We start from the raw sequence: 22305 nt of genomic DNA, 5'->3' as shown, positions 1-22305 counted from the left end.
AGATAGATCCCTGGTGGGAGGGGTGGTTCCATGCCATCTTTGTGCCTATTCACTGTTATAGGCCACTCAGAATTCCTTTTTTTCTCAGACTGCAGATAAAACCATCTCTGCTGTCCCACTACGACATTGCAGACACCCAATGATCTAAAATGTGGGAGGAGTCTATGAGAGCAGAGAAGTCATGTGCTAGGCTAGAATGACAGGTGTGGGTATGGATAGAGACTGGAGTCTCTCTTTTTTTTTTCTTCTTTCTTGCCTCATTTAGACTGATTAAGGTCTAAAATTTATTTTGCCTTTTTTTAAAAGGTTTTTTGGTTTGGAGATTATGTATCCTATTTCTGTAGAGGTTACTCTTAAAGGTTTAATAGGTGCTGAAGGTACTGAAAGTCTTCAGTTAGTCCGCATTCAACTCTCTCCTGCCAATAATACAAGAACCTTGAAATGTTTTAACTTTTATCACCTCCTTTTTCCCATTGTTGTCCAGCATTTTAGTTCTAACTTGTGTTTTTTTTTTCCTTTCTTTTCTTTTTTTTCTTTGTAGTGCTGGAGAAAACTCAAGGTCTTGTGTATGCTGGGCAAACACTCTACCACCAAGCTATGTCAGTTAGCCCTCGGGTTTTTGAGATCCTGCTATGTAGCTCAGATTGGCCTCTGCCCTTAAATGCTGGGATTACAGGCACGCACCACTATGCCTGGTTTCTGATCTTTGGGGTTTTTTTTAATCTCCAAATTAGACCTTATTATCTTATATGAATATAATTTAGATTTACCATCATTGGTACCAGTTTCTTTGTTTACTTTTTTCTTCTTGTAATATCAGTCTCTCCTCTGGAATTTTCTTCTTCTTGAGGAATATCATGTAGACATTTATTTAGTGAAAGCCTCTTTAGTGGAGTATGAATAATCTCTCAGTTTTTGATTACCTGAAAATTTAGCTTTTGCTCTGAAAAGACACTTGGACTCAGCACCTGCCTCTAGATGGCAGTTAATTTCTCTTAGCCTTAGGTAAATGTCACCCCAGTGGTTGACTGCCATTGTCCTGAGAAACTTACCAGGAACCCTTCTATACAGGTGATCTGTCTTTTATCCTCAGTTCCCTTTGAAATCTTCTTTTCTTTAGATGTTCATTTGAACTGGGCACCCGTGGCTCATGCCTGTAATCCTAGCTACTCAGGAGGCAGAGATCAGGAGGATCACGGTTCAAAGCCGGACCAGGCAAATAGTTCACAAGACCCTATCTCAAAAACACCTTTCACAAAAAAGGGCTGGGAGTGGCTCAAGTGGTAGAGTGCCTGCCTATCAAGCATGAGGCCCTGAGTTCAAACCCCAACACCAAAAGAAAAAAAATGTTTGTCTTGAAGTTTCACTTCAGTGTTTCTAGATTTTGTGTGTGTGTGTGTGTGTGTGTGTGTATTACAGGTTCTTGCTATGTTGCTTAGGTTGGCCTCCAACAAACTCCTAAGCTCAAGCAATCCTCCTGTTTTAGCCTTATAAATATTTGGGATTCAGGTACATTCCACCAACCTGTGTATGCTAGATTGTGTGTGTGTGTGTGTGTGTGTGTGTGTGTGTGTGTGTGTGTGTGTGTGTGTGTGTGTGTGTGTGTATGCTAGATTGTGTGTGTGTGTGTGTGTGTGCGCGTGTGTGGTGTGGTGCTGGCAATCGAGCCCAGGGTCTCTCACATGCTAAGCACATGCTTTATTACCCCAGCCATTAGATATAACTTTTAAATGATTCTGTCTGGCATATATTGTACTTCCTGTATGTGTGAGCACACATTTTCATCAGTCTTGGAAATTTCTCAGCCATTATCTCTCTGAACAGCACTTCTTCTCCCCCATTCTCTAGCCTCTCCAGAAGAACTCTGTAAGTAGGCATATGTTACATTTCTTAATCTGTGTTCTTTTCCTTCTTAATGTGTCTTTCACATTTCTATTCTTCTTCTTGTCCCATGCTACATTCTGGATAATTTCTTTAGATCCATTTCCAGTTCATTACTTCTCTTTTCATCCTTGTCTAATCTACTTAAATTATCCATTGAGGCTTTACTTCAAAAATTTAATTTTTCATTAATTTTTTTGTTCTTTTGAGACAGTGTCTCACTAGGTATCCCCGACTGATCTGGAACTCACTATGTAGACCATGCTGGCCTCAAATTCTTGATTCTCCTACCTCAGCCTTCCAAGTGCTGAGATTACAGGCATTCACAAACACACCCAGCTTCATAACTCTTATTTTTTATTGCAATGCATTATCCATAACTGTTATTTTTAGTATCTGAAATTCTTGAAACTCTAAAACTGTTGTTTATAGTTCCCATTTACTTTTTCATAGTAGTTTGTTTCCTTGTTTTTTAGTTTTTGGATTTTGGGGGCTAGGAGATGTGAATTCACTTACTTTGAATGTAATCTTTTGGAAACTTACGAGCCTAAAATGAATATGTTTTGTACAAGCGGTGATTCATGTTTATTTCTGCATGAATCAAGCATGCTAAGAATATCCACCACTTGCTTTTGTTCTCTTTTCTATAGAGTGAACCCCAGGTTTAAGAGAGATCTCAGATTCAGCCTCTCCATTCTGCTGAAGGGCTGTTGGTTTATTCTCTTGATACTCTGTTTGCCTTTAAGGCAACTGTACCTTTCCCACTTGCTCACGTTCCATTTTTCCTGCTTATATTTTAGCTTACTGACCTTTTCTTTTCTATCTGATCTTTTTTTTTTTTTGAAAGAGAGAGAGATGGATGGGTAGGACAGGAATGAAAAGCATTCTTAGTGATCACTTCAGGTGAGCTCAGCAATGCATTTGAAGGTTCATACTGTATTTTAACAGGAGGACCCCTATGAATACTTAGTTTGTGGCACTGTTGGAAGAAGTGAATGTCACACTTTGTCAATGTGCCATCAGACGTTAGTGCTCCCATAGCTGTAAGTGTACTTTAACCTAGGGATATTGCCACAGACCCGGCATTATTTGCTTGAGAGAAACCAAGACGTTAGGAAACAAGGCCCACTGTAATACCCTCAGTGTGTGAGCACTAGGGCTAGGCGAGGACAGTCCGTTCTGCAGATGACTCAGAGGAAACACTAACCTGGAATTTGGGTGGGGTGGGGAACATCTTCTACAGGGTGATGTTATAAGTCTGGAGAGAGGTGGGGGAAAGACGGAGGTGATGGTGACTGAAGGTGTGACTACTGTTGCCTACACACTGGACGAGGGCCTTATTGAGTTTGGAACAGCCATTGACGATGGCAACTACACCCGGTGAGAGACTGCTGATAGCCAGTGCGGTGGTGGGCGTGCCTGGGACTGAGAGAGAAGCATCTGGGGTGGATTGTAAAAGTGGTTGCATCTAATCAGGGCCAGTGATGCAGGGAGGAGACTAGACAACAGGAGCAAATAATTGCCTGGCTCCTCCCTTCCCCACCCCAGCACCATATTCTTGTTCTCGGGACCCTAACCTCATTCCTTATGTTTTACTCCCTCTCCAGGGCAACAGCCTTCTTGGAGACCCTGGAAATGACTCCAGAAACAGAGGCAATGTGGAAAACCTTGAGCAAACTGGCACTAGAGGCAAGACAACTACACATTGCTGAGAGGTGAGGCAGATGTGTAGAACTGAGGTACCAGGCAGATGGGAGGGCTGGTCCCATGAGTGGCTTTCCTGTCGGCTTATCATGTCCAATGTTTAGGCTTTGCTTCCCTTCCCCCGTCCACAAGTATGAGAGACCGTCATGGTGCATTTATTCCAAATATTGTCCCATCCTAGATTGAAAGTCTTTTTTTTTTTGGCAGAAATGGGGCTTGAACTCATGGCCTTCACCTTGCAATATGCTGCCAACCCTTTTTGGTGAAGGGTTTTTTGAGACAGGGTCTCACGAACTATTTGCGTGGGCTTTCTTCAAACCACAATCCTCCTGATCTCTGCCTCCTGAGTAGCTAGGATTACAGGCATGAGCCACAAGCACCTGGCGATTAAAAGTCTTTTAATATTTTTCCTTCCCCTTCTTGCAACTAAGTGCCCCTTAAGATTTTGTTTTTGTTTTGGTGTGTGTGTTGTTTGTGGTGCTGGGGATCAAACTCAGGACTTCACACATATTAAGCAAGCATACTATCACTGAACTACAACCCCCTTTAAGAGTTTGAAGAGAATTTTTAACATTCATATCCTTAAGTCCATGCATTGACGTGTCTGTTCAAGGTGTGGCACAGGAGTGTACTTAATAGAACAAACTTGGGACTCCAGACTTCTTAAGTTCAAACCTTGGTTCTACTTACCAAAATGTGTAACTTTAGAGAGGTTATTTGACCTCTCCAAACCTGGATTTTTATTTTCTCCATGTAAAATGAGGATAATAATAGTGTTTACCTCATAGGACAGTAAAGAAGAGTGACAAATGGTAGTGGTAGTGAAGAACAAGTGAGAATCTGTGCAAAAAACTTACAATATTATAAGTGCTCAGTAAATGTCAGCTACTGCTGTTTTGGCTAGGAGCCATCCTTGAGTCTTAGCAAGTTCTAAAGACTCAGCCTTCAAAACATATTCCAACTCTGGCATCTGGTTCAACCCAACTGTCTCCCCACTAGTGCAGACCACTGCCATCTTCCACCTGCATTATTGCAAAGCCTCTTAATTCGCCTCATGGATACTAGCCTTGTACCCCTACAAACCATTTATCCCACAGTAGATAAGGTCTTTAAAAAAAAAATCAAGTAGATTGTGCCCCAAACCTTCCAATAGCTTACTATTATACTTAGTATAAAAATCCATAACCTTACCCTGCACCATGGCCCTGCAAATGTTTGGCTTCCTTCTCATACCAATCACTGACTTGTCTGTTCATGTGCAGCTACACTTTGAACATGCCATACTCACCCCTGCTGTGGCCTTTGCACTAGGCATTCCCTCTGTCTGGGATGACTTTTCTCTAGCTTGCTGTGAGTGCCTCTCTTTTGTATAGTTAGGTCTCAGCTCAAACATGTGGACCTTTTCTGACTACCAACTTAAATGTTCCCCTCAGCCACTGACAACACAATCATCATTGCTTAGTTTTCTTTTCATTCTCTCAAGTTTCCTGTCTGTTTACTGTAATTTGTCTCCACTATAATGGAAGTTCCTTGAGAACAAGGCCTTCATCTTTCTTACTCCTCTTTGGGCCTCCAGTGACAAGAACAGTGCCTGGCACATAATAGATGCTCAATGTATATCTGTGAGCCAATGACTTGATGATGATCCTATAATAACGTTACTATTGATATCGTTACCTCCACGCTGTAGGTGCTTTTCTGCTTTGGGCCATGTAGCAAAAGCTCGATTCCTGCATGAGACCAATGAGATTGCAGATCAGGTGTCCAGGGAATATGTAAGTATTATCCTCTTGACTCATCTAATCTTCCAATGTGAGATTTCTCTTAATATTAGCCACATGATTCTTAACTTCCCAGCCATCCCTAAGTTTCTTCTTCCCTGCCTACCCCTCCTCCTCTACCCTCAAGTTGAACCATTTTAGACTTGCTTGTGAAACTTTAGGCCTTTACCCCTTTGAAGGTTTTTGGATTCTCAAGTCTGTTAGCCTCCACATCCTTCTAGCCTTCTTGTCTCAGCCCACACAGAATGACCAGACCTCCTTTTTCCTTGCAGGGTGGAGAAGGAACAGATTTCTATCAGGTTCGAGCACGCCTAGCCATGCTGGAGAAGAACTACAAACTGGCTGAAATGATCTTCTTGGAACAGGTAACAGGAAAAAAGGGTCAGGATAAAAGAGGGGATCTGAGAGGAAAAAGAAAAAGCAAACTCAGAGGAGGAAAGAGCTAGGCTTCCAAAGGTTTGGGGAAGAACTTTTAGAGAGGTTTGTAGAGTTAATTTTAGTACTTTCTTAATTTCCTCTGTGGTGTTAATCTTCAACTTTGTGTGTGTGGGGGTGGGTACTGGGTTTGAACTCAGTGCCTCACATTTGCTAGTCAGGTGCTCTACCACTTGAGCTACTCCAAGCCTTTTGTGTTAGTCTTTACTTTATCTAGGCAAACTTTCTTTGAGCTTCAATTACTTTTTTCTTTCATAAAGTCTGTTGTCTCCCTTCTGATCCAGAGCCTGTCTTTGTAATTCTTGTGCACAGGGGTAGATCCAGGTTTTGTGGGACCCACAATCTAAGGAGCCCTCTTTAAGAAAAATTGCCTTTGAAGGGCCTGTGCATATAAGAAGCCCTGAAGCTTATACCACTTTTAGTTTTACAGCCCTGTAGGGCTGGGGGTGTGGATCAGTGGTATACCATGTGCTCACCATGTGTAGGGCCCTGGGTTTAGTTGCCAGCACTGTAGAAAGTGTGTGTGTGTGTGTGTGTGTGTGTGTGTGTGTGTGTGTGTGTGTGTGTGTGTGTGAAAGAGAGAGAGAGAGAGAGAGAGAGAGAGAGGGAGATCTACCTGTTTGTATAGTAAGTAAAGAATGAAGCTCTTGGTCCTTATGCCTGGGATCTCAACAAGACTGAACAGGGCTAACTGAGTTTTGATCTTCTGTCTTCCTGGTGTCTCTCAGTCTTCTGTCTGGTTCCTCTAGAATGCTGTTGAGGAGGCCATGGACATGTACCAGGAGCTACACCGATGGGATGAGTGTATTGCTGTGGCTGAGGCTAAGGTACTGGTTCTGTCTTCTCCACGGTTGTTCAGAATTCAGTTTCATAAATTTCAGAAACCTCTTCTTGTCAAGGAGTCCACAGGAACCAGAATGGGGTTGGGACTGGAACCTAATATAGTAAGGGGTTAGAATACTGGTGACCTCGGAGCATCCCCCATTACTGAGGGATTGAAGAGGCAGGGAAAGCAGACAAGCAAGGAGGAATGTGTGTTCTGGTTCTCCCCTGTACTTGTCCAGGGACACCCAGCCCTGGAGAAGCTACGTCGGGATTACTACCAGTGGCTGATGGACACACAGCAAGAGGAGCGAGCAGGTGAACTACAGGAGAGCCAAGGGGATGGGCTAGCAGCCATCAGCCTGTATCTCAAAGCTGGGCTCCCTGCCAAAGCTGCACGGTTGGTGCTGACCCGAGAGGAACTGCTAGCCAACACAGAGCTGGTAGAGCACATCACCACAGCCCTCATCAAGGGGGAACTCTATGAGAGGGTACGACTGACTTCCTTTTCTTAGCCCTTATCTCCAGGGGTCTGTAACCCTCTCCTACCCAGATGAATGAGTCTTGGGGTGCATAGCCCTCCCTGAACGATGGTATTCCTTCTTTTTTGGAGCTGATTCTTATTCTTTGTGTTGTATGGGATTTCATTGTAGTAATATGATATGTGTTAACAGGCAGGTGATCTCTTTGAGAAGATTCGAAATCCACAGCGGGCTCTGGAGTGTTACTGTAAAGGCAACGCATTCATGAAAGGTACTAGTTGCCCACCAGCTGTCCTTTTGTGTTCACTCTTGCCCATGCAGTCCCCCAACACTTCTTTTGGGGCATTTGTTCAGGTTGACTGGCTTCAGTTCTCCATTCCCCCATATCTGACCCATTCTCCATGTTTCATTTCCCTGTCCCATCCCTGGAATTCTGAGCCCTGTGCCTTCTCTATCCTTGGCAGCCGTAGAGCTGGCTCGATTGGCCTTCCCAGTGGAAGTGATAAGACTAGAGGAGGCATGGGGGGACCACTTGGTGCAACAGAAGCAGCTTGATGCAGCCATTAATCACTACATTGAAGCCAGGTATGGTAGCATGAGGATATTATTGAGATTTGGGTGTGAAGTGACAGTGAGGCAAAGGAGGACACCACAGCCTAAAAGAAGGTTGGAATGTGCATAGGGGGTCTCTATTTCTATTAATCTTCCTTTTCCTCATACATATTAATTTATATCTTTCCTAACTCTGCCAGGTGCTCCATTAAGGCAATTGAGGCTGCTCTGGGTGCCCGCCAGTGGAAGAAGGCAATTTATATATTAGATCTGCAGGACCGGAACACTGCATCTAAATACTATCCTCGTGTGGCCCAACACTATGCATCTCTGCAGGAATATGAGGTGAGAAAGAATCCCTTTCTGCAATATGAGACAGTGCACTGCAGGGTAACAAGGAGAGCCCCCCGAACAGGAAGTAGAGGCCAGCTCACCAAATCCTTCTTTCTGTTGCTCAGACAACATCACCACTGTGAACGGGAAGAAAGCAGTTTGCTTCCTCAATTTCATCCCAGCATGCCACAGACCCCCTCCCAGATATATAAAGTAATCTCTATCTGTCGTCCTGTGCCAGTGGGAGTGATTCTTCATGAGTAAATCCAGCATAGTTACAGTGGAAATTTAACTTGAAGTGCAGAAATGTGAGCCCCTTTAAAATTCCACTGTATTATCCTCATCCTGCTTTGGACTTGTTTTGGGTTTTTTTGGTTTTTTGTTTTGTTTTGTTTTTTTAACAGTACTCAGGACCTCATGATTACTAGGCAAGCGCTATACTACTTTAATCACACCCCTACTTCTTTTTTGCTTTTATTTTTTAGTAGGATCTCTTGTCTTTGCCTGGAACTGGCCTTAGGCTGCACTCCTCCTACTATGCCTCCTGCACTATGCTGGCTTGTTTGTTGAGATAAGGTCTTGCCAACTTTTTACCTGTGTTGGCCTCAACCCCAGTTCTCTCAATCTCTACCTCCAAAGTAGCTAGGCACACAGATATGTGCCACCACACCCAACTAGGCTGGTCTTTTTCCTACTAAGTAAAAGGTTCAATTCACTCATACTCATTTTTTCCAGTATTATGAGGTAGTGTCCCAGGCTCTATACTATCCTGACTAAGGTTTATTTTGTCGTCCTACAAGTTGCTTTAACTCTCACTCTGACCTTTTGCATCTGCCTTTTATCAACTACAGATTGCTGAGGAGCTCTATACTAAGGGAGACCGGACCAAAGATGCCATAGACATGTACACCCAGGCTGGCCGCTGGGAGCAAGCCCATAAGGTAAGAGAATGGGTGGAGGCCATGAGGCAAGAACTTAGTCACTATGTTGCCTCACTCCTTGGTCTCTGATCTCCCTCCTCTATTGGGTTCCCCAAAAGCTGAGGAAGAATACCAAAATGTAGTCTGGGCAGTTTTAATCCCTAGCCAAGGGAAAGAAGGGATGAGGAGAGGCCCTGTCCCTGGTCCTATAGTTATGAAGAAATCAGATGGGCTTGAGAGCTAAGCAATCTGATTACTGTTCCAAGCCACTGATCATTTAATAACTTTGTTCTCGCCCCTACGCTGCAGAGCTCAGTGGGGGCAGTAGGAATATGGTAATGCAGTGCATGCCCCCAGCACAAGGCCTCACACACCCTCCCGCCTTAGCAGAATATAGTCTGTCTCTGCTCAGTATGGACTTGGCATTCTTTGAACTGGCTAATGAAGTGGCAGTAAATAAACTCCCATGATTGCTGGGAGTTCAGAGTTTCTGAGCAGTCAGGTTCCTTGAGAATTGGCACCTAAAACTACGTAGGCTCTGTGTGTCTGTGCAGCTGGCAATGAAGTGCATGCGACCAGAAGATGTGTCAGTGCTGTATATCACCCAGGCCCAGGAAATGGAAAAGCAGGGCAAGTACCGTGAGGCTGAGAGGTGAGTATGGCCACAGAGGAGTGTGGAGGGAGGTGAGGCATCAGAGCTGAGAGAAGGAATGGGGTATAAGGATGTGTGACCCCTGCCCAGAAGCAGTGGCAGCAGGGATCTAGGTATAGGAGGCCCAAGGTGTATCTCCCATCCCAAGGTTGTATGTGACAGTAGAAGAGCCCGATCTTGCCATCACCATGTTCAAAAAGCACAAGTTGTATGATGACATGATCCGCCTGGTAGGGAAGCACCACCCAGATCTACTCAGCGACACACACCTCCATCTGGGCAAGGTGAGCCCTTTTTCTGGCCCTGCGTATCTCTCCCCCAACCAGGCCCCATCTCACCCCTCCATCCTGACCCACCTTCCTATAGGAACTGGAGGCTGAAGGCCGATTGCCAGAGGCTGAGTATCACTACCTTGAGGCCCAGGAATGGAAGGCAACAGTGAACATGTACCGGTCCAGTGGACTTTGGGAAGAGGCCTACCGGGTAAGCAGTCCAGGCCATACAGGCAGTACATGCCTCCCTAACTGATTCTAAATTGCTCACAGCATCTTTGAAAATATAATGACGAACAGAGTCTATTTTGCCAGAAACATGTTCATACCTGTATACACAAAATTTCATTTATAATTTTAAGGGTTTGTAGACTTCCTGAATCCCATCCTTGGGCTTGAAGCACCTCAACCTAAATTAAGAGACCCTGACTCTTAGCCCTCTTCCTGTTGATTTAGAACAGGGACCTCATCAGGTCAGAGATGAAAAGGGAGCAACTCTGCATCCAGGAATTGTTGAATGACTTTGCTTTACAGGTAGCCAAGGCTCATGGAGGAGCTAATGCCCATAAACACGTGGCCTACCTGTGGGCAAAGAGTCTGGGTGGAAAGGCTGCAGTTAGACTGCTTAATAAGCTGGGACTCCTGGAAGCTGCTATCGACCATGCTGCTGATAACTGGTAAGGCCTAGGGCCAAAGCCCTTCTATAAAGAAAACTGAAGTATAACTGAAAAATATTTCCAAAAGCTGAGGCAAGGATGGAGAAATGTGGTATGGTGATGTCCTTGAAAGGACACCATAAAGTGGCAAAAATAAATTAGGCACTCTGCTCCTATTTGCAAGGGACTCATAACAGCTTGCAAAGCTAGGACTATACTAAGCCAGTAACTTACTTTTGAGTTATGGAAGTGTGATTCTGTAAACACAAAATCAGTGTTTCTTAAGCATGTACTACAAAGGCCAGGAGAGTCTGATCTTGAGGGTAGTCTTGTTCATCTTTGGAGAGCCTGGGTTCTGTTAATGTGATTGGGTTCAGGAGGAGATGTAGAAGCAGCAGGAGACCTCCTACTGGCCTCAGGGAAAGCCCAGGCTTGTCCAGCCATCTCTGGATCTATGGTGACAGTGATGTGATCATCCCAGGACTGCCTACCTGTCTTCATTTACATCACTGTGTATTCTATCATTTCATATCTGTTATCTTTAAATTTGCCCCTTTTTCTTACCCCAGCCCTTGCCCTTTCTCTGCTTTCTCTTGCTTTCTGCAAGTGTTAAGTAGGCAACCTTATCTGTACCTTCCATTTCAGCTCCTTTGAGTTTGCATTTGAACTCTCTCGACTAGCCCTCAAGCACAAAACCCCAGAGATTCATCTCAGATATGCTATGTACCTGGAGGATGAGGTATGAATGTGATTTTTGACCTTCCTGATCTGTTCCCTAGCCTCTGTGGCCAAGTTCTCAAACTCTTGTCTCCTGGCTGTCTGTGATGCCAGCCTCCCTCTTATCACATTTGACTGCCTTTCTCTCTCTAGGGTAAATTTGAGGAGGCTGAAGCTGAATTCATCAGAGCTGGTAAACCCAAGGAGGCAGTCCTCATGTGAGTTACCCTATAGATTCCTTATTCTGTCCTCCTAGTTATAGCCTCTGGATCTTTCATTGTTTTCTTTCCCTTTATTCAAGCCTAGTACCAGTAAATCTTACACCCACTTAGAGACATGGCTTTTTTTCTCTCACTATTGAGCCTCAGTCCTATACTGTTTCTTTTGCTCCCATCTGGAGCAGGTTTGTCCACAACCAGGATTGGGAGGCAGCTCAGCGTGTGGCCGAGGCCCATGATCCTGACAGTGTTGCTGAAGTACTTATAGGACAAGCCCGTGGAGCCCTTGAGGAGAAGGACTTTCAGAAAGCAGAAGGGCTACTCCTTCGGGCCCAGAGACCCAGCCTGGCTCTCAATTATTATAAGGTGGGTCACTGTTATTTGGGGCCATGTATAAATTGTAAGAGGGTGTGAGACATCAAAGATAACCATACTGACTTCTGGCACTGAGAAAGATTGGGGAGGAAAGGGCAGGCAAGAGAAGGATAAGAAAGATTCAAGGACCTGGGAGTAAGTGGGCCAGAAGAACCTGTGTGACAGAGGGAAACTTCCATGCCTCCTCCTCTGCCCTCCTGATACCTGGAAATCTGAGCAGGAAGCTGGACTATGGAGCGATGCTCTACGGATCTGCAAGGACTATGTGCCTGGCCAGCTGGAGGCCCTGCAAGAAGAGTATGAGCGGGAAGCTACCAAGAAATGGGGCAGGTATGAGACCAGAGGTCCTGGCAGTGCTGTCAGGGCTTGGGAGCAGAGGGGCGGTTCACAGGCATGCACAGGGTAGGCAACATTTCCCCTCTCTGTCTTGGTCATGGCACTCTCATTTCTACCAGGGGTGTGGAGGGACTCGTGGAACAAGCTCGACAGTGGGAGCAGGCTGGAGAGTATAGCCGTGCAGTAGACTGCTACCTCAAAGTTCGGGACTCAGGAAGCAGCACACTCATGGAGAAGTGCTGGATGAAGGTAAGGATGCCAAGCCCTTCCAGTCCCTCTTTCCCGAGTCCATTCATACTCAGCTTGCCTTCTCAAGTATGCATCTTTATCCTTCTGTGTCTTCTTGTTTCCAATCAGGTCACAGGGTAACTGTTGAGTACCCGTCTAGAGCCAAAACCTAAAAATGGGGATGAGACAAAGCCCTGACAGCCAGATTTTAGGGGAAGTTAAAGTGACAGTACATGCCTCAATTAATTAATATTGTATCTAAGTAAAGACTAAAGTGTATGATTTAAAGTGGAGTTCAGAGAATGGTGAGATCCCTATGGGCTGGAGAGTTCTAGAAAGTTCTGTGAGGGAGGAGGGAAGACTTGGATAGAACCTAGAAGGACAATTCCAATCCAATAACCAGATGAAAGCCATGATAAAAGCAAGGGCTCATGCGTTGCACCTGCATGTGGTACCTGGGGGTTAAGCTACAGTGCCAGAGCATATGCTCGTGCATAACTGAGGCCTCTTGCCAGTCTCGGGTGGTCCTTTTACCCATGAGCAACATGGGTTAAAAAAAACAGTAAGGGCTTCTCCTCCCCCACCTAGCATCTCCTGAAAAGAAGCCAGGCCAGTCAGTGTGTTTCACTAATTCTAAGATAAATTGTATTAGTCAGTGAAACAGAACCAATAAAGTATGTGCATGTGTGAGAGAGATAAGAAGTTAGCTTATACAATTACAGAAGTGGGCAAGTCACAAGATCTGCAGGGTGATTGGCAAGTGGGAGCCCCAGGAGATCTGATGGTATAGTTCCTGCTTGAAGGCCAGCAGGCTCAAGACCCAGGAAAAGTTAGTGTTTCAGTTCTAGTCTGAAGGCAGGAAAAAATAACTGTCCCACCCAATGGCATTCTGGCAGGAAGAGTTCTCTCTTACTCTGAGAAGCGCCAGCCTTTTCGTACTATTTAGGTGTTCAGCTGATTGGATGAAGCATTCCACATTAGGAAAGTCAATCTGCCATACAATATAAATGTTAACCTCATGCAAAAACATCCTCAGAGAAACACAGAAATACTCAAAGTAATATTTGATCAAATATCTGGATACCATGTGTCCCAGTCAAGTTGACACATAAAATTAACCATGACACAAATATATAATCACATTTTAATGTCTTTGCTCAGGAATGCCTGAATAATTTAAATGATGTACCTCAGATAACAGTGAAATCTGGCCTTGAGAGTCCTGGGGAGGGGGGTGGTGGAGATTGACTGGCCCTCTAAATTTTGGAGTAATTATGCCTCTGCAAGATGTCCCTTAGGTTGCTGGAATCTTGTCATTGACTAGCCCCTAGACGTGGGAACAAAGAAGGAAGTAAAAAAAAGAGGTTGATGAGCCAAGCACTGGTGGCAAACATCTATAATCCCAGCCACTTGGGAGGCTGAGATCAGGAGTCTAGAGGTTTGAGGCCAGCCAAGGCAAATAGTTCACAAGTCCCCATCTCCAAAATAACCACAGAAAAATGGACTGAAGGTGTGGCTCAAGTAGTAGAGTGTATGCTTTCCAAGTGTGAAGCCCCGAGTTCAAACCCCAGTCCCACCAAAAGAAAAAGGGGGAGATAATGATGATTGGTTGTGATATTCTAGAGGATTTTAATCTACAAATATTTATTAAGCAGCTGATGTATTTTACTCTGGAGCCCTGGTCTGTGTATAACTGTACCTTTTTCAGATTAGTAAGAGGATAGCTTCTTTGACTGAGGGGTGGAGGAAGGGGACAAGCTTTAAACCTTAAAGGTTTGGCTGGCCAAGAAACGTAAGGAAAAGAGTAGGGAGGATTATCATAGACTATAAATAAATCAGGTCATGTGAGGCATCACAATAGAAACAGAGTGATCTTACAGAATGCTTGGGTTTACAGAATGACTGAGTTTTGAGGATTGAAAGGAGTTGTCAAAATCATCTGGACCAACACTATGTTAAAAAAAAAAAAAAAAGTAAAAAGAAACCAATGAGACCAGGTGTGGTGGTTCATAGCTATAATCCCAGCACTTGGGAGGCAGAGGCAGAAGGATTGAGAGTTCAAGGCCAGCTTGGGCTATATAATGATTTCAAGGTATTTTCAGCTATGTAACAAAATATGTCTCCAAAAAAAAGGTGAAAATAAAATATTTTATCTAACCCAATACATCTAAAATATTGTCATTTCACTGGGTGCCAGTAGCTCAGGATTATAATCCTAGCTACTCAGGAAGCAGAGATAAGGAGGATTGTGGTTCAAAGCCAGCCCAGGCAAATATGTTTGCAAGACCCTATCTCAAAAAACCCTTCACAAAAATAGGGCTGGTGGAGTGGCTGAAGGTGAAGGCCCTGAGTTCAAGCCCCAATACCACAATAAATGAATAAATAAAATATCATTTCAGTGTGTGTGTGTGTGTGTGTGTGTGTGTGTGTGTGCGTGCGCGTGCGTATGTGTGTGTGTATGCTGTCTTCAAAATCTAGTGTGTGGACTGGAGGTGTGGAGAGCAACTGCCTAGCAAGTACACAGCCCTGAGTTCAAACTCCAGTACCACCAAAATACAGTATGTCTAAATAAAGAAACTGAGGCTCAGAAAAGCCCAACATAAATAGTTGGAGAATACCCTGAACTCCTCTTACAGTTATTTCTCTATACTATTCTATCAAGATTCTTATATGTGACAAAGAACTTGAGAAACCAGTTTGTTACAGGTGACAGGACCAATTGCAGTGACCTCAGAAGTGTCTGAAAGAGTTACAGTGAGCTGAGGGGAACAGACAGGTTCACTACTGGTCAACTAAAGGATCCAGTGGACCATCAGCCAGGCTTAGCCAGGAAGGTGGAAAGCAAAGGAGATTACAAGACAGTTGGCATCTGGAGGATGGACCTGTATGAAATGAGTCAGGTTGAGGGGCCCTAACCGTATTTATTTCTCCTACTGTTTAACCAACCACTCAGGCGGCTGAACTCTCCATCAAGTTCCTGCCTCCCCCTCGAAGTCTGGAAGTGGTTCGAGCTGTAGGACCCCAGCTGATTGGAATTGGAAAGCACAGTGGGGTGAGTAAGGTGCTGGGACTGAAAAGAAAAGATCCCAGAGATGGGTAAAATGGTTACATCACACCCAGAAGGTGTGTAGCAGTGAGCCTCTTGGCAGATGTGGCCATGTTCTGGAGAATGGGAAGAGTTTGCCAAGGGAAGACTGAGGAGTCAGAAGAAAGTTAGTTTCCACTTTGATGTCCCACTATGCAGGCTGCAGAGCTCTATCTGAACCTGGACCTTGTCAAGGAAGCAATTGACGCTTTCATTGAGGGTGAAGAGTGGAACAAAGCCAAGCGTGTGGCTAAGGAGTTAGACCCCCGGTAAAGTCATGACTCTTTCTCCCTGGCAATCCTCTTTTACTTCTTTTTGTAAACACTGGGAGGGTTGGCACCCCAGGACCATGAAGTTAGAGATCTTTGTACTTTTTCACAGGTATGAAGACTATGTGGACCAGCATTATAAGGAGTTCCTCAAGAACCAGGGCAAAGTGGACTCAGTGAGACTTGAAGAATTGGGGGGGGGGAGCGGATTATAGTTATGTAGTAGAGAACTTGCCTAGCACTTGCCAGGCCCTGGGTTCAATCCCTGGCTCCCCAAAAACAAGAATAAAAGTCAAATGCAGGGAGAGGTGCTAGAGAGTCTCTCCCTCTTTTCTCCCCTGGGTCATCATCTCTCCTGTTCAACTGTCTTTTCCATTGCTCCACAGCTGGTGGGTGTGGATGTGGTAGCTGCCTTAGACCTGTATGTGGAGCAGGGCCAGTGGGACAAGTGCATCGAAACAGCTACCAAGCAGGTACTAGTCTCTCCTTCCTACTCTCAGCTCTCTTTACCTTTTGCCTTGTTTCCTCACCTGCTCCAGAGCTGCCTCTCTCTCAATTCCACCAATCCCTAGAGGTCCCTAGAGCATCAGAGAGCATGGTCTTCCACACTCTAAAATTGGGATCCACATAGCATTAAGCCCATTGCCTCCTAAACAAATCCATGGCTTCAAGTCACCACCCTACCCTCACTACTGGTCTTACTGATTCCAAATTTTTCCCCACTATTCCTCCACCTCCAAACAGAACTACAAGATTCTGCACAAGTACGTGGCTTTGTATGCGACTCACCTGATCCGGGAGGGTGGCTGTGCCCAAGCACTGGCCCTCTATGTGCAACATGGAGCCCCTGCTAACCCACAGGTACCATCTTCTTCTAGGGGTGAATATTTCCACCAGGGTATTCTTTCTTGCTCCTCTGGAACCACACATGCCTTCAGAAACTGTCTTCTCCAAGGTTCCCATCCGTGGAGAACATTCTGCCTAGAATCCACATCTAGCCTGTCTTGACATACATGGTCTTGGGAGCGGGGAGGACGTAAGGAAAGGGTGTAGGAGGTGAATATGGTGGAAATACTATGTACTCATGTATGAAAATGGAAAACTGAGACCTGTTGAAACCATTCTAAGAATGGAGGAGTAATGGAGACTGATGGAGGGGGTGAATTCAACTAAGATACATTGTAAGCACTTCTGTGAATGTCACGATGTACCCCCAGTACAACAATCATATAATTAAAAAAATGGTTAAAAAAAAAAAAAGAAAGAAAGAAACAACAAAAAGAAATATACAGCCTCTCCGGGGAACTTATCCTATAAGGAAACACTTACAGAGATGCCCGTGTTCTTAGCGAATACAGGGACTGGCTTTCCAAGAGGAATCCTTCACACCCTCAAGTGCCTTTCTCGAAGTGTTTACTTCCAGAAAGTAAACACTACTCTCCTGTTGGAGAAAGACAGCTCTCTGGAATATTATCCCATTAACACTGTGACTACATTCACATTTGTACTTTGCCCACACTCACACAGCACCAGCTAATGAGAAATAGTTATCTTACCCCTCCTCTTTCTCTACTCTAAAAATAATTAGCACTTTCTCCATTGTCCTCTAACTCTTAACATGCACACTTGCAGCCTATTTGTCCTTCCTTTCTGTCCACCCCCACTGACTTTCTCTTCTGCTTGAGCCTCTCAGATCCCTTTATTCCCTCTACTTATAGAACTTCAACATCTACAAAAGGATCTTCACTGACATGGTCAGCTCTCCTGGGACCAACAGTGCCGAGGCCTACCATAGCTGGGCTGATCTTCGTGATGTCCTCTTCAACCTGGTGAGTAAGTTGGGTTGACAACAAAGTAAAAAGTGCTCCTTCCCCTGCCCCTGTCCCAGTCTCTCCTTTCACACACATAAACCTTTATCCTCAGATGTATTTTGCCTTCCTCTGTCTACATGGCCATCAGTGACCGCCCTGTGGCCCTGGCCTTCTGAGCCAGGCTGTGCTCTTTTCCTTTTCTAGTGTGAAAACCTGGTAAAGTCCAGTGAGGCAAATTCTGCAGCCCATGAGGAGTTTGAGACGATGCTGCTCATTGCTCATTACTATGCCACACGCTGTGCAGCCCAGAGCGTCAAACAGCTGGTGAGACACAGCAGGAGAGATGACTCGCACAGCACTTGAAGGATCTCAGACCTTTGGAACTGAATGAATCCAAGTTCTGGATTCTCACTTAGGCTCTTGGACTTCACATTTCTCTCTGCTTCTCTTCTAACTCAGCCTTTAACCTTTGCTGAGATGGATTTTCTTCCTATACTGCTTTCACCTTCTTAGGATTCTGCCCACATAGCTCCAGCCTCATTCTGTTCATTTTTATTTTTTATTTTTTAGCAGTGCTTGTGATTAAACCCAGGGCCTCATGCATACCAGGCAAGTGCTGTACCGCTGAGCTATAGCCTGGCCTCATCATGTTAAACATTCAAATCCCATGATTTCTTATTCACCTCCTATAATGTACATGTGCTTTTAGTTTATTTTTTTAGGCAAAATTATTTAATGTCAATAAATTTTTATTTAATAATTTTACAAGCAGAATTTGCTACATGTTTTGATTGGTTCACTGCACATCAAGATCACCTCTAAAGCTGATTTTTCTTCCAAGATAGCCCTCTTTAAAAGATGCTTAATCCATTTGTCCTACGTGACAAAAATATGAGATGAACACATTACCAAGAAAAACATACATTACAAATGTTGCAGTGTTACACAGTATTTGGCTGTTACAAAATCTCATTAGCAATGAAGTAGCCATTAGAAAAGTCCTGTGGGTTGCATGGTTAGTTCTACTGGGCAATAGTGTCCCCTATATGCTAACAAAGTAGCATATAGAAAACCTAGTGAGAAAATTTTTTGTGGTCATGTCCACAGCAAATGAGAAACTGCATTCTAAAAGCCTTGTTAATGACCATATGTTTTTGATAATTTACTGTGTATTCATATAGGCCCAGGTCTGTTGTGCTGATGAAAAAAACTTAAGACCAAGACAGCCTGAGATCCAGAGCAGTCTAGTATTGATTGTTGGTTTTCTAGTTCCTGTAGCTGCCTTAGTTACAAAAGGATCACAGGTCTGGTAGTTCAGTCCTGTAGTACCAGGATCATAAAGCTTTGCCTTTATCCACAGGAAACTGTGGCTGCCAGGCTTTCTGTTTCACTCTTGCGCCACACCCAGCTACTACCTGCAGACAAGGCCTTCTATGAAGCAGGCATTGCTGCCAAGGTGAGCAAGGACAAGGAAGGGTGGGGCTAAATAAGGAAATCAGAAGTTGGAAGATGAAGAATCCCTTGAGCAAAGCTGAGTGTGGAGCTGATGTTATGGAGGACATAATTCTACATTTGCCTGGTGTGTTTTCTCTGCACCCTAGAGAAGTAGCATCCAAGCTCAGCTTGCTCACTTGCACCTCTTCTCTGCTGCAGGCAGTTGGCTGGGAGGACATGGCCTTCATCTTCCTCAACCGCTTTTTGGATTTGACGGATGTGAGTAGGGAATTTGTGCCCAGAGTTGGGAGTTTGCCTGTCACAACCTGTGCCTATCTCATGGTTATCCATTCTGCCTCAGGCAATTGAAGAAGGGACTCTGGATGCCCTTGACCACTCAGATTTTCAGGATACGGACATCCCCTTTGAGGTGCCACTCCCAGCTAAGCAGCACATACCGGTAAGGGTGTGCAGAATTGCCAAATGGGAAGGATTCACCAGTTGAAGTTCATCGAGAAGGGAGGACAGCTTTGGGCTGCCATTTTTGGAAGGACCTCAGTCCTCACTATTGCCTCAGAGAAACTAGAGAATTGACTGTGTTACTCAATCCAAGGAGGATCATTTATGGCTGAAAGTTTTGTATGGAATGAAGGCTTAGCAAACTCCCCTACTCCCACTCCCCACTTTTCTCTGCTACTACTCCCACTGTCCTTCCCAGGAAGCCCAGAGAGAAGAGATTCGAGACTGGGTGCTCACAGTCTCCATGGACCAGCGGCTAGAGCAGGTTCTGCCTCGAGATGAGCGTGGCGTCTATGAGGCCTCCCTAGTGGCAGCAAGCACTGGTGTTCGAGCACTGCCCTGCCTCATTACAGGTATAGAACAGCACTCCACACCCTGTAATAGGTGGAACAACAGGGAAGGCAGCAGAATCAAAAACTTTATTTCACTAGAGGTGTGGCTCAAGTGGTAGAGCACCTGTCTGACAAGTGTGAAGCCCTGAGTTCAAACTCCAGTACCTCCAAAAAGAATTATATTAAAAATTTTCACTTTAATTTAGTAAAGGGTACACAAGACAGCCATCCCACTCTTTATTCCCAGGCTGCTGTTCATCTGAACCCCCCGAATCTCTCAAATTTCAACTCATCTCTGTCTTTTCCCACAGGTTACCCCATTCTGAGGAACAAAATTGAATTTAAGCGGCCAGGGAAGGCTGCTAACAAAGACAACTGGAATAAGTTTCTTATGGCCATCAAGGTTAGAGAAAGAGACTTGAAGGATGAGGACAAGGGAGAGCAGCACTTGAGGGGGTGGAGTATGAGACGAAGTGCACTGGAAGGGTGTGTGGGATTATCCAGAAGGCAGGTGCAGACCCTGAATCTGCTACCTGTGACACTGAGATGGAGTGATGTCCCCTGTACCAGTACTGAGTTCCTCTTGTGTTCTTTCCCTTTGCTCACAGACCTCTCACAGCCCAGTGTGCCAGGATGTGCTGAAATTCATCAGTCAGTGGTGTGGAGGGCTCCCCAGCACCAGCTTTTCCTTTCAGTGACTGATAAAGTTGAGGAAGAGCTTGGGTTTCTCCCCCATTAAAGTTCTGTAAGTAATCAAGACCACTGTATTCTTTGGTCACAATCACCCAAAACACCAGCACCATGTTCTTTTCCTCCAAAAGGAATCATAATCAAGTAGAAGAAAAGAAGTTCTTTTATTACAATTATTTATATCATCCTGGGGTCAGGGTCCTTTGCTTAGTGGAAACACTTATAGACTGAGCCTCAGAACAGCAGCTGCCTGATAAAAGAACCAACCAGGTCAGAGAGGGAAGCAGCTTAGCAAAGAACTAGCCCCAGTCCCAAGAACACTTTCCTGCCCCCATTCTTACCCAGGCCCCACCTTCAGGGCCCTTTAGCTGTCCTAAACCCAGGTTTTCTCTGAGGCCTGAAATTCTTGATGTTGATCCAGTAGCTTCACATTTTCCTGCCTTTTACATATTGGAGGTTCAAGCTCTGTCAGTTCCTCCAGCTGCAGAAGAGAGTAGAGTCAGACCCCTGTCCCTGAATGATACATCAGCTCCTTTTCAACACAGCTAGGCTGTGTGGCATGAACCCTTCCTCTTCCTCTTTCTTACCTGTTCCTGAAACCCTTCCTTCCTGCAGGGCCCAACTCCACGTAAGGTGAGTGCGGCCACACAGCAGTAACCAGACAGAGCAGCTTCTGCTGCAGACATGAGCAGAGAAGGGATCCAGAGAGCCAAGGCTGTATCCTAAAAGCAAAAGGAAGGATGGGGGCTAAGGGAAGTTGGGCAGGAGCAACAAACGGGAAATGAAAAGGGCAGGACTAAGTCTTTGAGGACAGCAAGAGAATATGCTCACATAGATTCTTGTGGGATCAAAGGAGCAGTTGGTTTGCCCAGGGCCCTGATCCAGTGGTATGGAAGGATCCAGCAGCCCTGGATGGCAGTCAGCAATAAGACGGCGGCCACCGTTGGCCACAGTGAGGCACACAGCAAGGAGGAGGCCCATGGAGCAGGCAGCAGACAGGAGCAGATTCACCAGAGCCAGTGCCAGCAGGGCCCAGTGCTGGCAGGGCAGAAAATGAGGGTGAGGAGTCTGGGCCTGCTAAGTCTCCCAGTGCCTAGACAGAGCTGAGACAGCCCCCTGTTCCCCTCTCACCAGTAGTGGGTGAAGAAGGTTCCTGGATGCCAACAGGGCCACAAGTCCCACGGAAACGCTCTGTGGAAGACACCAAGCCTTTTGCCCTCTGCCTTTCGGCGCACCCATCCCACTCAGTCCGCCCGAAGTGCTCACCAGCAGCCCAGAGCCCACGGAGATGACATTGGCAGTGGTGTACTCCGGCGTGACGGCGCCGCGGGGATTGGCCACGTGTCGCAGGACTGTACCGTGCAGCACAGCTCCCACCAGCAAGTTCACGTGGCCCACCAGGATCAGCGCCAGGCCCACGCGCATCAGCCGCCGGGGCCCTCGCGCGGCGTCTGCAAAGCAGGGGGAGGGGCACACCTGAGCCAGCGGGGCGGGTGGGGCGGGCTGGGCGGCCAGAGAAGAAAGAGGCCCAGCGGCAAAGCCAGCCCGGTCTCTAGAGCCCGCTGAGGGGCGGCGGGGTAGGAGGAAGGTGGAAAGTTACCGAAGGAGCAGAGGCGGCAGTCCCTCATCCCGTGTTCGCGCCGCTCAGTGCCGCGCCGAGCGGCACTACCTGGGCCTGGCTCCGCCTCTGGCCCTCGAGCCCGGCCCCGCCCCGCCGTCCACCTGAGGCCCAGCCTCCTAGGCGGCCACTGGGCAGATCCACTTAGGCCCCGCCCTCCGGCCCAAGCAGGTCTTGCGCAAG

At 45.8% G+C, this 22305-nt stretch overlaps 2 protein-coding genes, 1 non-coding gene and 1 pseudogene across 7 annotated transcripts in view; 2 read left to right on the top strand and 2 right to left on the bottom strand.

Annotated features, from left to right (window-relative positions):
- Positions 1–20571, top strand: part of Ift172 (intraflagellar transport 172) — a 35140-nt gene extending 14569 nt beyond the window's left edge. For 2 of the 3 annotated variants that reach the window (XM_074049386.1, XM_020154691.2), the window contains exons 17-48: positions 3125–3261; positions 3489–3596; positions 5276–5360; positions 5639–5731; positions 6551–6628; positions 6866–7114; positions 7298–7376; positions 7570–7690; positions 7858–8002; positions 8842–8931; positions 9465–9562; positions 9711–9846; positions 9929–10045; positions 10369–10511; positions 11136–11229; positions 11361–11425; positions 11611–11791; positions 12021–12130; positions 12256–12385; positions 15318–15416; positions 15609–15718; positions 15831–15894; positions 16105–16191; positions 16463–16579; positions 17437–17547; positions 17734–17853; positions 18890–18985; positions 19183–19242; positions 19325–19423; positions 19682–19835; positions 20126–20217; positions 20423–20571. In XM_074049386.1, coding sequence (XP_073905487.1) covers positions 3125–3261; positions 3489–3596; positions 5276–5360; positions 5639–5731; positions 6551–6628; positions 6866–7114; positions 7298–7376; positions 7570–7690; positions 7858–8002; positions 8842–8931; positions 9465–9562; positions 9711–9846; positions 9929–10045; positions 10369–10511; positions 11136–11229; positions 11361–11425; positions 11611–11791; positions 12021–12130; positions 12256–12385; positions 15318–15416; positions 15609–15718; positions 15831–15894; positions 16105–16191; positions 16463–16579; positions 17437–17547; positions 17734–17853; positions 18890–18985; positions 19183–19242; positions 19325–19423; positions 19682–19835; positions 20126–20217; positions 20423–20512 — 3558 coding nt within the window. In that variant the 3' untranslated portion in view covers positions 20513–20571. Of the gene's footprint in view, positions 1–3124; positions 3262–3488; positions 3597–5275; positions 5361–5638; positions 5732–6550; positions 6629–6865; positions 7115–7297; positions 7377–7569; positions 7691–7857; positions 8003–8841; positions 8932–9464; positions 9563–9710; positions 9847–9928; positions 10046–10368; positions 10512–11135; positions 11230–11360; positions 11426–11610; positions 11792–12020; positions 12131–12255; positions 12386–15317; positions 15417–15608; positions 15719–15830; positions 15895–16104; positions 16192–16462; positions 16580–17436; positions 17548–17710; positions 17854–18889; positions 18986–19182; positions 19243–19324; positions 19424–19681; positions 19836–20125; positions 20218–20422 lie in introns of those variants that run through there. The other variant, XR_012439636.1, reaches the window with a different exon arrangement.
- Positions 12786–12913, top strand: LOC141415331 (small nucleolar RNA SNORA76). The gene has a single exon (XR_012440305.1). It is a non-coding gene; the product is annotated as a small nucleolar RNA SNORA76 (small nucleolar RNA).
- LOC141415282 (small nucleolar RNA SNORA32) lies at positions 18563–18676 on the bottom strand (annotated as a pseudogene).
- A 78-nt stretch (positions 20572–20649) lies between the features above and the next one.
- Krtcap3 (keratinocyte associated protein 3) lies at positions 20650–22252 on the bottom strand. Of its 3 annotated transcripts, none has more exons than XM_074049390.1 (7): positions 22105–22252; positions 21771–21955; positions 21636–21695; positions 21336–21542; positions 21092–21226; positions 20846–20985; positions 20650–20754 (listed from the first exon to the last, which is right to left on the bottom strand). In XM_074049390.1, exons 1-6 carry the CDS (start codon positions 22130–22132, stop codon positions 20878–20880), a joined length of 723 nt encoding a protein of 240 aa, XP_073905491.1. In that variant the 5' UTR covers positions 22133–22252; the 3' UTR covers positions 20650–20754; positions 20846–20877. The 3 variants fall into 3 exon arrangements, with proteins under 3 accessions (XP_073905491.1, XP_073905492.1, XP_020010321.1); XM_074049391.1 differs by having other exon boundaries at positions 20857–20985; XM_020154732.2 differs by having other exon boundaries at positions 20650–20985.
- Between the last annotated feature and the right edge of the window lie 53 nt (positions 22253–22305).

Source organism: Castor canadensis, chromosome 12, assembly GCF_047511655.1.
Source record: "Castor canadensis chromosome 12, mCasCan1.hap1v2, whole genome shotgun sequence".
Taxonomy (NCBI): domain Eukaryota; kingdom Metazoa; phylum Chordata; class Mammalia; order Rodentia; family Castoridae; genus Castor; species Castor canadensis.
Note: the sequence above shows the minus strand (reverse complement) of the source record. Positions and strands in the feature narration are given on the sequence as shown.

What these genes read in the sequence shown, in the direction of transcription:
- Krtcap3 (XM_020154732.2), bottom strand. Translation starts at nt 22,132, where the DNA reads ATGAGGGACTGCCGCCTCTGCTCCTTCG. An exon ending in CCGTGGGCTCTGGGCTGCTG is followed by an intron (nt 21,696 to 21,770) that starts GTGAGCACTTCG and finishes TGTCTTCCACAG; the next exon opens with AGCGTTTCCGTGGGACTTGT. An exon ending in TTGATCCCACAAGAATCTAT is followed by an intron (nt 21,227 to 21,335) that starts GTGAGCATATTC and finishes TTTTGCTTTTAG; the next exon opens with GATACAGCCTTGGCTCTCTG.